Source organism: Mobula hypostoma, chromosome 7 (assembly GCF_963921235.1).
Source record: "Mobula hypostoma chromosome 7, sMobHyp1.1, whole genome shotgun sequence".
NCBI lineage: Eukaryota > Metazoa > Chordata > Chondrichthyes > Myliobatiformes > Myliobatidae > Mobula > Mobula hypostoma.
The window spans coordinates 77,505,278-77,519,075 of NC_086103.1; the positions used below are offsets into that span (position 1 = coordinate 77,505,278).

General features: G+C 43.4%; 1 protein-coding gene across 3 annotated transcripts in view; it reads left to right on the forward strand.

The window, feature by feature from the left end:
- The first annotated feature begins 2,114 nt into the window (after positions 1-2,114).
- The window catches only part of fam53c (family with sequence similarity 53 member C), a 109,891-nt gene continuing 98,207 nt past the window's right edge, over positions 2,115-13,798 (forward strand). Inside the window, exon 1 of one of the 3 annotated variants that reach the window (XM_063053653.1) lies at positions 2,115-2,240. Coding sequence is in view for 1 of the 3 variants with exons in the window: in XM_063053655.1 (XP_062909725.1) it covers positions 2,232-2,240 (9 nt within the window). In the remaining 2 variants the exon portion in view is untranslated. The remainder of the gene's footprint in view (positions 2,241-13,798) is intronic. The other 2 variants (XM_063053654.1, XM_063053655.1) reach the window with 2 other exon arrangements.

A 13,798-nucleotide genomic window follows, 5' to 3' on the forward strand; every position in this document is an offset into this window, starting at 1 on the left:
GGTTAGATCCTCAGAGATCTTGACACCCAGGAATCAGCAATGATCAAATGGCAGAACAGACTTGATGGGCTGAATAGCCTTATTCAGCTCCTATGGCTTGTACCATTCTACTTATAAACCATGGTGAAGATTACATCTGAACATTAAATCATCATCCTTGGAAATATAAAATCCATTCAGAACTTCATGCTTAACTCCCAGGGAACAGAACCATTTTTTTCAGACTGTTCATTTTACTTACATTGAGGCTGGTGTCTGAATGTATGTGTGTAGGTACAAGCACACAGTGATTTTCCTGGTGATCCTTGCTGGACCAGGCCCTGCAATAATTGTCTTACTTGGAGAAGATGCCTAACAATCTAATGTACACACACAAATGGTAGCTACAACTACAGATGACAACAAGTAAAGATTTCATGAGTGTAAGTGATTTCTTTAAGGATGCTTGAGAAGTTATCATCCTTTATAGTGTTATGATTAAAGGGGCATTTATACTTGAATCCTGTGCCCTTTTGTAGAGCAGTAACCATGTCTTGCTATCTTCCTTTCTCCCATTTCCCTCCCCCACCCTGTTTTAAAACCAAGTGCTAAGAAATTCCATGTCACGTTGGGCATGTCATTGAAACCGAGTTTTGTTTTTCAAGCTCTGCAACCTTACTCTGGCTGACACTTGAGCAGAAACATTTTGAACCAGACATTAATCAATTCTTGTGATGCTTCCTTCATTGAAACTGAACAGTTGGAACTGCATTTTAATATAAATTTTGGCCTACACAGAACAATGGTACTGAATGTTTAAAGTGGCAATGGCCTGGTACCATGTGACTAGCCAGCTGTTTTGCTCTGTGATTTAAGCTCCTTTTCTGTGCAAATGGAACAGAAACTAGCCATTTTCAAAGGAAACGCTTGTAGTACTTTTTCCTGTCCTTTCAAAGATTTTGTTTAAATTTTCTTGAAAGGAAATAGTCACATGCTACATATTATATTCTGTTCATCACAGCAAATAAAATAACTATCAGGAGCACGAGGTGATTAATTTCCAAATTGTTGAAATTCAAGCCCATATTACCAGCTTTGTGACTTTTTCCCCCAAATTAAATTACAATCATTTAGAAGCTGGGTTATTTATTTTCCTTGTATGCAGTGCATTTGTGGAAGTCTGTGAATTGCTGGGTTCACATGAAATTAATATTCAACCAGACAGAACACGGTCAAAGTTTAAATAAAACTTTTGCTGAGTGGAAATCTACCCTTTTAAAAATAAATCATTCAATTTGCCCCACTAGATATATTAGAAGTGCCTCGTTGGCATTGCGACAAGGGGATAAAAAGAGAGCCCGCTTGAATCAGGGCAATGAAGGTACTAGGTCACAACTCCCGCAGGGTGGAAGGGGTGGTGTGGGAGCAGCCTGTCAGAACTACAAATCCCAGCAGCCGCCGCGCTGGCTAGCCCAAGCAATTGATAACTGGCGAGGGGGTTCTATTTGATCCTCATTCCTTTCCCGCCACTAATGCCTTCACACAGCGTTTTAAAGCATTAGTCAATAAGTTTAGAGGAAATAATCATTATTTTTGTAATACTATGTTTTTTTGGAGTTATAAAGCTGTTTATATTTTACAATGCTCCCCCCATATTCTGCGTTGCACTGGTTCCATCCGCCAGGCTCGTCTCTAGGGCTGAGCCATTCACTCATCTGGTGGAGTCTAAATTTGGTCAAAGAACAATTCCACAAAAATCGCCAATAAAAGGAGGTATAATCTTAAATATAGCTTGAAAATGCTGGTTTCAAAACTTAATTTGTAGAAAGCGAATAAGAACTGTTCTGCTAACGGCGGTCGTCTCAGTTAATATCAACCCCTCCCCCTTTCCTACCACTCTTCTCCCCGTTGATTTCCCAAGCTCGTGGCCATTCGGGTTTCTGGAAACACGCAGAATAAATGGGGGGGATATACTGTTCCCCCCCCCCCCGGGTCCAACAGCGAAATAATTCATTTAGATCTGATCCAGTTTCTACAACAGTAATTTTTTCAGATAGTAAAGGAACATTGGAGAGGTGGAAGCATAAAGTGAAAGGTGGGCTTGGAAGAAGTGATGAGGGAAGACATCAATTTCCCCCGCAAGCTGCTGGTCGGTGGCCGTGCCCAGTGGTTATATAAGGCTCCGAGTGGTCCTCGTTGCTCAGTTGCCTGGAGCGCGTTACTAAGGAGACGGCGACAAGAGGAGCACAGTGATGGTGGCGGTGGGTGCATCCGTTTGTCAGCTGCGGGAGCCCCTTAGCAGCTGCGATACAAGTTCCCGGGCTGGGGCCGGTGGGGTGGGGGAGGCCGGCCACAGTAGTTCTTTGCCGGTTAACTTTTCAGCGTGGTATCTGTCGGAGCGTGAAGGCGATGAGTTGCTCAGCGAAAGCGCTGCCTCCTCAGCGGGACCTCGCAAGTCCTCTCCCGGCTCCCAAGGCACACTGGAGCGGGGGAGGCTGCATGGTGCGGCCTGTAAGTAAGGGGGGGATAGTTGAGGGCCACTTGTTGCCAGTGTCCCCTCCTTTACCTCAACTGCCCGGCCGGAACTCCTGATGGCTCGCACTGACTTGTGTGACCAGTATCCCCGCAGACCCACCTTTGCCAGCCACAGTCGTAGGGAAAACATGTTTGTTCTTTTAGCTGCATTTTTATTTGCCCCTGCCAAAATTCACTGGTTGATAATCTGATATCGTGCTGCACAAATACAGGAGTGATTGATTTTCTTTTCAGCAGAATTGCAAATAGGGGAGGGTGGCCTCCCAAGGTGTCCTTTTAACGCCCAAATATAGTTGCAGGACAGGAATATTATGCAGGCCTCTTTCAGTCACCCGATCAAAAACCACTAGGAGGTGCACAAGATGTGTCTGGATCACCCCTTTCATTTCTTCTTGATCCCTCCCCTCAGAGCCTCACTCTCACTCACTTTATTATGTTACCAGACAGTTGCTTCTTCCCCCTCTGTCACCCCCACTTTCCCTGGCCCCCTCCCCTGACTGCTCTTGCTCTGTTGCCCACTCTTCACTTTACATCCCTCAGTCTGTCGCCCCCCCCACTCCGCCAGCCCCTCCCCAGCCTGTCGCCCCCACTCCCATTCCCTTCCCTAATCAGTTGCACCCCACTCCGCCAGCCCCTCCCCAGCCTGTTGCCCCCACTCCGCCAGCCCCTCCCCAGCCTGTTGCCCCCACTCCGCCAGCCTCTCCCCAGCCTGTTGCCCCCACTCCGCCAGCCCCTCCCACCTGTTGCCCCCACTCCGCCAGCCCTTCCCCAGCCTGTTGCCCCTCACTCCGCCAGCCCTTCCCCAGCCTGTCGCCCCTCACTCCGCCAGCCCCTCCCCAGCCTGTCGCCCCTCACTCCGCCAGCCCCTCCCCAGCCTGTCGCCCCTCACTCCGCCAGCCCCTCCCCAGCCTGTCGCCCCTCACTCCGCCAGCCCCTCCCCAGCCTGTCGCCCCTCACTCTGCCAGCCCCTCCCCAGCCTGTCGCCCCTCACTCTGCCAGCCCCTCCCCATGTCGCCCCTCACTCCGCCAGCCCCTCCCCAGCCTGTTGCCCCCACTCCGCCAGCCCCTCCCCAGCCTGTCGCCCCTCACTCCGCCAGCCCCTCCCCAGCCTGTCGCCCCCACTCCATCGTTCCCTTCCCTAATCAGTTGCACCCTAGTTTCCCAGCCCCTCCCCTTATCCCAATTTTCTGGTTCCCTACCCCTCTCACTAGCCATTTCCCCAGCCCCTCTCCTATTCCTTCCCTATCTACTTCCCCAGGGCCCCTTCCCCCCCCCGGTTCCCGATCCTCCCTCCCCCCCCCATCTGTTGCCCTCCACTTAGACCCCTCTTCCATCTGTCGGACCTTAACCCCACCCGTTGAGCTCCACTTTCCAGGCTCCTCCCATCCGTTGTCATCACTTCCTCCTCTGCTCTCTGTGGTCCCCACCTCCCCGGCCCCTCAGCCTTCTGTGACCCCCACCACCGCAACCCCCTCGGCCCCTCTTCTCTCTGTGACCCCACCCCCTCTCGTCGGCCCCTCTGCCCTCTGTGACCCCCCCCAGCCCCCTCCTCGGCCCCTCTGCCCTCTGTGACTCCCCAGCCCCCTCCTCGGCCCCTCTGCCCTCTGTGACCCCCCCAGCCCCCCCCCGGCCCCTCTGCCCTCTGTGACCCCCCCAGCCCCTCTGCCCTCTGTGACCCCCCCAGCCCCTCTGCCCTCTGTGACCCCCCCAGCCCCTTCCTCGGCCCCTCTGCTTTCTGTGACGGCCACCATTTGTGGCCCCTCTGTCCTTCTCATCTGTGTCTGTCACTCCCACCAGCCCCTCCCCTACTGTTACAGCCCACTGCTCTCTGGTCCCTTTCCAATCACCCTCATTGACCCCTTCCGATTTGTTGCTCCCTCCTCCTCTGACCCTCTGTTGCCCCACCCCACATCCTCTCCCTCTTTCTTGACCACTCCCTCTGTCTCCCGGTCCTTCCCTGGCACCCCCAGCACTCAGTCCCATCCCTACCGGCCCCTCTGCCCTTTGTTGCACCATTAGAAATTGAGTTCTTATTTATCACCACTTCACATCTGGGCCTTGAGTTTTAAGTACTGTATCCTTTTGCTCTTCATTCTAATATTTATTTTTTAAAGGGTATTTCTCTATTTCTTATGTGCCACAGGTATTGCCCGCTTAGCTGATACTGTGTCTGGAAACTTCAGAATCAGGTTTAATATCACCGGCATATGTCGTGAACTTTACTGATGCACTTCCTTTAAACTAAGGAGTTATATTGTTCAGGTTCATATTGTTTGAGGTGACTGATAGAAACAATTTGTCAGATAAAATGGTGGCATGATTTGGAGTTTAAAATTTAACGTGCTTTCATTTGGCAGGAAATAGTATGCATGTTGTACTTCTAGTCTCCTTGCCCAAACGACCTAGGGAGTAGAAGGAATAAACAATGTGGGAGCTTTTCTTGCAGATACTCCTGTAAGGAAGACGTATGAGAAGGAGACATCTTCATTTGTTGGTTAGATTTTTATTTTTAATTCATTTTTAAAGATGAGGCTTGACTTGAGAAGATGATAGTAAGCCAGCTGCTGCTGTTTAATTTAATTAAGGTGCTTCTATGCTGCGGTGGAGTAGGGAGTTTGAAGACAGCACTGAGGAATGAGCTATGCTTCCAAATCTGGATCTGTCTGCTTTCAGAGAGAACACTTAAGGGGTGGTGCCATTGTTTTTTCAGGTCATAGTGGTTCATGGCTTGGGACATACAGGCAGAAATTTGTGACTGATAACTCTTACTTAGTAAGAATAGTCTGAAACAATTTTAATGTACCTGCAATCGGCTAATTTCTGACATACTGGGATTTATATTTAAATTATGTCTCCACTGGATGCCTGTTTACCTGTAGAGTCCAGGCTTCCATTGATCAAGATCTCAACAACTTTTCTTCATTGAAGATTAAATAAAAATGAGAAAAGGAACAAGTCTGAAAGAAAACTGAAGCACTTTTTATATTTGGAAGAGGAAGTAATCTTTCTTAATGAGCACTTGCTACTTTCTAGTTTGTTCATGTACACTAGTGAAAGTAAAGATCCAAAGGTGACTTTTTATGATGTGTTGTAATATATTAATGTACTCTGATCATTTTTTTTCTACTAAATGTTGACGTGCAACAGTTCCATCAACTACCTTCATATTTCTGATAGTCGGCAGAAATGAATGTTGGTGGAAGGCCCCTGGAAATTTGCTAACAGAAGCTTCAGTGAGGCATGTCATGAACAACTATCTCCGGTGCAGAGAGCTCTTACTAAATGTAAGGTCTCTTGTAATCAACCCATTGGTATTTTGACCTGGCTATGTTGCCCTTTACCGCCTGCTTTTTCCCTTCAGAAATGAGTTCTCTTAATTTGTGTCCTTGGCCTAGTGCTACATGCAGCCCTCCTTGAGAATGCATGGGAACTGGTTTGCAAACTGCAGGCTTATTGAGTATTTTCCTGATGCGGTCTGTTTTGCACAGTCAGAACGTTTAATTAAGATATTTCTGTCAGGATCCTTAAGATATTGCAACACAGCCTCGAATGGCTGTGGGGTCCCTGAATGTTTTCTTTGGCATCGGGTCAACCATAGGCAAGGAAAGCTGCTGCTTGCCGTCTGTATGAGAAGATGAATTACTGTTTTACTGTACTAGGATAACTTGGAAGAACCACTGCATGTAGCATTGGCAGAGAGTAAGAGACTTTACAGAGTGGTTTGGTGATGCTGGGCAACTCATGAATGAAATAAATTCAAAAGCAAAATACTGTGGATGCTAGAAATCTGTGATTACCTGAATCAAGAAACTGCCAATCTCTGTATGCTGCAGCTGGTGAGAAGAGAAATTACAAATCTACCACCTTGTTATCAATCTACATTTTTTAGAAGCATTATCCACGATAGTAATGGGAGGAGTATACACCATGCAGTTGAGTTGTAGAGACAGCCCAATTGTTACACTAAGGACAGTACCCTTTGTTTTTGGCAGTACCATTGTCCTAAATGGGATAGATTCAGAACCGGGTAACCATGAGATGCAACGTCCCATAGCAACAGCAGAACTGTTAATTTAATAATGTGACATGTGTCACATTCTATCGAAGAAGTCAAAAGAAACCAATTGTTGTTCAGTGAAAAGTCCAGAAAAAGATGGTAGGAGCAAGCAGCAGATACACTAAAATTGATGTTGGCATACAGAAAGAAAAACTGAGCTCAGCAATACCATATAAATGGATTAGAACAAAGACATTAAAAAAAAATTTAGGTACTATAAATCTGAAATAGAAAATGCTGGAAGCACAGCAGGTCAGGTAGCGTCTATGATGAAAGAACACTTTAAAGGAGAAACCAGAAACAGAAAATGGGAATAGCGATAAAGGGTCTGCACTGTTTCTCATTCCACAAATGCCACATTTCCAGCATTTCCTGTTCATGCTGATCAAAGCTTTTCATCCCTGTCTCATCAATTGGTGAATAGTGGGCTATAATTAACTGTCCAATAAGATCCAAGAACATTCCCATTCTCAATAATTGCATGCTCAGCATCTGAGTGCTAAAGATGTGGCTGAAGCATCTGAAATGGTCTTGAGCGCAAATGGCCAAGTGGTTGATTGCTTATTATTGTAAAGAAGGCCATTTGGCCCATTGGTTCATGACAGTTTACAGTGGAACAATCCCATCTGTCTGCTTCCTATTTCCCTGTAGTCCTTCAGTATTCTTCCTCACACGCCCATCTAGTTCTCCTTGATTCTTCTGCCGTTTATCACACTCGGAGTTTACTGTGGCCAATTCATGGACGAGCACATTTTTGGGTACGAGAGGAGAGCTCAGAGGAAACCCAGATGACGATAGTTAGATCATTCAAGCTCCGCGTACATGACACCCAATGTCAGAATCGAGCCCACATTCCTGGGATTCCAAAAAACAGTCCTAACTGTTAAATCACAGTTTCACAATACGGATGCCCTGAGTTCCTTGAGGTCTTTGCTATTTATAAAACTCAGGCATCAGCCAGTTTGGGTCACTTCATGTAAAATCAAGACACAGCTGAAAACACTGGATATAGCAATGGTTGATAAATTGGACAGCATCTGAACTGGAGACTTGAACTCATAATTAGCTACATCTTTGACCATGCTTTTCCAATTCATTTAAAATACTGGAATCAATCTGACAATGTGGACAATTGCTTAGCTGGGTTAAAGCCATAAAAATCAGGACAAATCCAGTCTGGCTATTTCTTACTTCATCGGTCATCACAATGAAGGAAGGTGTCATTTACAGAGATATTTTGTGATACATGCTTCCAAAAACCTGCTTGCTATTGTTCAGGTAAAGTTTCTACTGGAGACTTAGCTACAGCGGAAGGAACATCGCAATTGTCCATACTCTTCTCACGTAACAACCTGGCCATTCTGATGTGTTCTTCTACAGACTTTCTCTTTCCCTATATCCCTCTCACTTGGCCTAGTTATCATCCTGAACCATTAATTTTTCTCTGTTCATGAACGCTGCCCGACTTCCTGAGTATACAGAGCAAAGTTTTCGTTTTTATCTCAGATTTCCAATATCTGTTCTTTGTATATTTTTGTCACTGAAGTTAGATGCTTAACGAAAGGGCTGTAATGGTTCAATATGGCAGCTTGCCAATGGCATCATCAATTTGCTGGCCGGGTGGGGGGGAATACTTTCTTTTCTTAAGAAGTACATTGTAAGTGATGTATCATGATTAAATAAAAGTTTCTTTAATGTGGATTTTTAGGCGGAAATTTATATTTAACGGGAGTAGAAGCTACTTTTTTGGAGAATTATAATTTACTTGAGTCAATACGCATGTATATTGTAAATAATGGTTATCTGATTTTATTTAAAGCAACATTTCCTTTAGGTTTCCCCCACCCCAGATCCTTGAATTTTATGTATTTTGTTCTTCAAGACTGGACCCAAATGAGGGATTTACCAAAGGCTGTAATCTAGGGAAGTTTAATCTCTCAGCTCACCCCTGGGGAATTCCTCATTGTGCTCAGAAGCTGGCTATAATGCAAGACTCTTATCAGGATCAGTGGCATATATTGTGAAGTTTGTTGTCTTTGCAGCAGCAATACAATGATAACAGGAAAAAAAACTGAATTGCAGTAAATATATTAAACTAAATAAGTAGTGCAAAAAAGAAATTTAAAAAAAATAGTGAAAGTGTTCATAGGTTCAATGTCTATCCAGAAATCCTTTGACGGAGGAAAGTAACCTGTTCCTGAATCGTTTGAGTGTGTGCCTTCAGGCTTCTGTACCTCCTTCCTAATGGTAGCAATGAGAAGGGCATGTGGTGAGTGATGGGGGTCCTTACTGCTGGTCACCGCCTTTTTAAGGCATCACTCCTTGAAGACGTTCTGGATACTACGGAGGATAATGCCCATGATGGAGCTGACTGATTTTACAACGCTGCAGCTTACTTGGATCCTGTGCAGGTGCCCTTCTCCCCCAACCATACCAATGGTGATGCAGCCAGTTAGAATGCCCTTCACGGTGCATCTGAAGAAACTTGCGAGTGTTTTTGGTGACATACCAAATCTCCTCAAATTCCTAATGAAACATAGCTGCTGTCGTGCCTTCTTTGTAGCTGCATTGATATGTTGGGTCTAGGTTAGATCATCAGAGATTTTGACACCCAGGAACTTGAAATTACTCACTCTTTCCACTTCTGATCCCTCAATGAGGACTTGTGTGTTCCCTCGTCTTACCCTTTCGAGAAGTCCACAATCAGTTGTTTGGTCCTACTGACATTGAGTTCAAGGTGGCTGCTGTGACACCACTCAGCTAGCTGGTATATCTCACTCCTGTACATCTCTAGTCTAAGATTCTGCTAACAATGGTTATATTGTCAACAAATGACTCTAAGCCAGTTGCTTCATTTGAAGGTTGATGAGGTCATAATAGTTATCTTGTTTAGGCTCAATGTATCCTAGTCATGTGACACATTGACCATTTCATTGAGGAAATTGTCACTAGAAAAGTATTAAGTGAGTAGTAATCTTTAGTTCATTAGATTTTGTTTGGAAAATATGTTTTGCGCTGGTGGGGTTGGGAGAAGGGAGTGTAGAAAATTCTGGTATAAGCAAAACACTATTGCATTGAAATATAACCTGCTGCTACCATAGTAATTAAATCCACCAACATTGCTCATCAGGCCTCATATTTAAATTACAAATTTTGGAAAGAGAAAGGCAAAGACCAGCCAATATTTTGAGTGGTACTCTTAAGTTGGAACTGGCATTTTCTATCTTTTCATTGCCAATATAAACAATTCCTCTGTTGTATCTTGAAAAATTACTTTATGTTAATTGGGTTTTAAAGATCTAAGGCTTTCATAAACACACGCTGCTAGAACCCCAGTGCCTTATAGAAGTAGCCTTGGTTGTGGTATGACCAGAATTTATATTGGATGATATATTGTTGTAAACTTCAACGTGGTCTCTAAATCTAAGACTACTACAAGATTCCACAGATGCATTGATGATAGATTCTGAAGTGTAAGCACTGGCATAACCAACCAACTCTGTCATTGTGAAATAGAGCTGTGATGTTTTCCAGATTCTTAATCTTTTTTTCCTGGAGTAACTTCAGTTGCAATTGAGCCAACTGATTTCCATGGGAATTGTATTTCTTCCAGCGCTGTCCTAATGACTACAAGACAAGCTTGTGAGTGCACAACTTGAGCGTTAGGACTTGTTCACACAGCCTTTGCACTTTGGCAATCAATCTAGATGACTGAAGCACAAAGCTTGGACTTCAGGGCAGGAATGATGCAAGCATAGACTATCCAGTGTGATAGATTAGCAGTAATTACTGACATACTGTTGACTGTTGGACCTTGCTTTGTGCTGAACTGGGCTGTGTATGCAGGAGATTATTGACAGATTTTTTAAAGATTGTTTTATGATCCTTTACTGTATTTGATAAATTGGTTATTGTACAGAGTGCATACTGTAATCAAAGTGTACAATTTGGAGCAAACCCCTTGCAATAGTTTTAAAATCTTGTTATTTGTGATGTTTCTCTTTTCAACATTCTCCCCATATCTACTGCCCAGATAACCATTCCCTCAATCTAAAACTTAACCCTAAATAGTGTGTATATTTGTAATTTTTTAAGGATAAAGATTAAAGCATTGCTCTGTTAAAAGTTGCCATTGGTGTTAGGAGTCCATAAGGTGAATAGCTTAATCATCCAAATCAGATTAACATTTGTACTTTTTCTTTTAGCCTCATTTCTTTCTTATACGCTATCCTTCCCCTCCACCCTCAACCCCATAATTGTAGCTGCACCCATGGAGATGGGGCAAAATGCATGGCATTGTGATCCATATAGGAACCAACATGTACTGCCTTTGGAAGCAGCCTGAATGGTATATGTTTAAATGAATCTCTTGGTTAGTTCTGGCAACTCTCAGTGATATGCTGTGGCAATTGACCTAAATTGATTTGCTGATGGTGAGATAATTGCTTTGTTTCTGACTCCAGGATTTTCTGGACATTTGTCTATGTCCAGAAGCTTGGTAGATGGGAGAATAGAGTTTTTAAATTTTCTTTTCACTTGTAAAATAATAATAACAAGCTGTGTACATTTGACTTTCAATGTAGAGGGATGATGGGAAGAAAAGTGTCACAGTAAATAGATTTTAAAATAATATTGGAAACATTGTGGCTAGAATTTTACATCACTCTGATTATATTATTGGTGCACTTCAGCTGCAGAAACAAAAGAATGCTTTGTATATTTTCACCTTTCCTGCCCATTAACTCATAGTTGTTTACATATTAGCTGGCATATGGTGTATATGATGCATTGAATAGGAATTCAGCAAGTGTGTCAAAAATCATCTACTCAGAATTGGTCCAGCATTCATTTCATTGTCTGGCAGCAAGACTAATCTAGTCTGAATCTTAAAAAGACTGAAGAAGCTGGAAATCTGAAATAAGAAAATGGAAATTGTGAAGCATTTTGGAATGAGGAAGAAGTGAATAATTTTGTTTTGGGTTATCTTCCACCAGAACTGGTTAAGTTTGGAAGATGAGGTACTGAGCTTACATTATGCTTCACTGGAATAATGTAGGTGCCTAGAGACAAGCAGGTCAGTATGGTCATCAGCGTTTTTCCGACATGCCCTGCAGTTGTTGTTTGCTTTGGAAAGCTCAGACTGAATCTGTTTCCACCACCCTTTAAGGCAATGCATTCCTGATCATGGCAACTCTGCATGTAAAAAAAAAACACATTTTCCTGGAATCACCCCTGTTTCTTCTGCCAGTTGCTTAAAATCTGTCTTCTGGTCCTTGGGTTGTTTTGCCGAGGTATAGTTTCTCTTCTTTCGCTCTGTCTGGGCCTTAATTATCTGAATGCTTGTACAAAATTACTTCTCAACCCTTGAAGAACAATGCTATAACAAAAACAATATACTAGATGTACTCAGCAGATAGATGCATCTCTGGGAAGAGAAACCAAGTCAGCATTTCAGGTCAGAGAACCTAAATCTGAGTATTTCCAAGATTTTCTATTTTTGTTTTAGATTTCCAGCATCTATGTTCTGTTTTTGATTTTTGTGAAAAATTTTGCTTTCAATTTATCCATGTATTTGAAGTCCCTTATCCTCAGGACATTTCTGCTTTGATTATGTTGGCTGTTTTACCAAGCTAGCGAGAAACATACATAGAATCCATGCAGGGGAGGTTAGTTGCTGTGATGTGTTGAGCTGTGTCCACAGCTCTGCAGTTTCTTGTGGTCACAAGCAGAACAGTTGCCATTCCAAGCCATGATATATCTGAATAAGACGTTTTCTATGTATGGTGCATTGACAAAAATTGTTGAAGGTCAAAAGGAACATGCCAAATTTCTTTAGCCTCTTGAGAAAGTAGAGGGGCTAGTGAGCTTTCTTGGCCATGGTGCCCATATTGTTGGACCAAGGCACTTAGGATCTTGGAATTTGAATCTCTCAGCCCTCTCAAACTATGCACCGTTCATGTAAACAGGATGTGCATATGCGCTGACTCTCCCCACCCCTTCCTGAAGACCAGCTCTTTTGGTTTGCTGACATTGAGGGATAGATTGTTGTCATGACACCATCTCTTTAGGCTCTCTATCTCCTTCATGTACTCCAACTCATGGTTATTTCAGATATGGCCCATAACGGTGTATCGTCTGTAAATTTGTAGATGGAATTACGGCAGAATCTAGCCACGTAGTCACGAGTGTATAGGATGAATGCAGCTTCATGGGGCACCAATGTTGAGGATAATCATGGTGGAAATGTTGTACCTACCCTTAATGATTATAGTCTGTTGATTGGGAAGTCAAGGATCCAATTGAAAAGGGAGGTTGATTCCCAGGCGTAGGGGTTTGGAGACAAATTTGCTTGAAACTATAGTATTGAAGGCAATGCTGTATTCAGTAAACAATAGTTTGACATGGGTGTCTTCACAGTTCAGATGCTCCAGAGATGAGTATAGGGCCATAGAATTGTTTCTGTGGTAGCTAGATTACAATAGGTCAAGCTTGTCTGGGAAGCTGGAGTTAATGCTTGCCATGATCAGCCTCACAAAGCACTTCATGATAGTGAATGTCAGAGCTACTGGCTGATGGTCCTTATGGCGTGTTACTGTTTTTTTTAAAACGGCCAGGATAATAGTGGACATTTTAATGCTGGTCAGAACCTCACATTGAAGTAGGGAATGTTAGAATATCTGCACTCATCACCTCCAGCTCATCTGCATGGGATCTAAGCATATGGCCAAGGACGTTATCCAGTCCGAGTTTTTTCAGTGGTTTCACACTCCAGAAGACTGACCTTGCATCTGCAATGGTGACTGTGGGTCCAGTGCATCACTGCTATAGGTTTGGGTGGTATTATTCTAATTCCCTTCTGCTTAGAATGGGATAAGTTCACCAGGAAGAGGTGCGCTGCTGTCAGCAATTTGATTCTTCATGTTGCAAGACTTTCAATTTGGCCAGAAGTAATTGATTAGTAGGCCAAACCATTTTAGCAACCATTGTAGATTCATAAAGACAGTGCCTTAGCTGGATTGCAAGGGAGGCGAGTTTTGATTGGGAATAAATGCACAGTAACCAATTGTTATACACTTGTATGGGTTGGTGGAAATTTTGTTTTCCAAAAAGATTCATAAATTCATTATTAGTAAAAAGTGTTAAAACATTTTTTGCTTATTTTATAGTTTAGCCGTGAGTTCCAATCTACAAAGCGCAATAATTTCCTGAAGAATTTAAATGCAACTT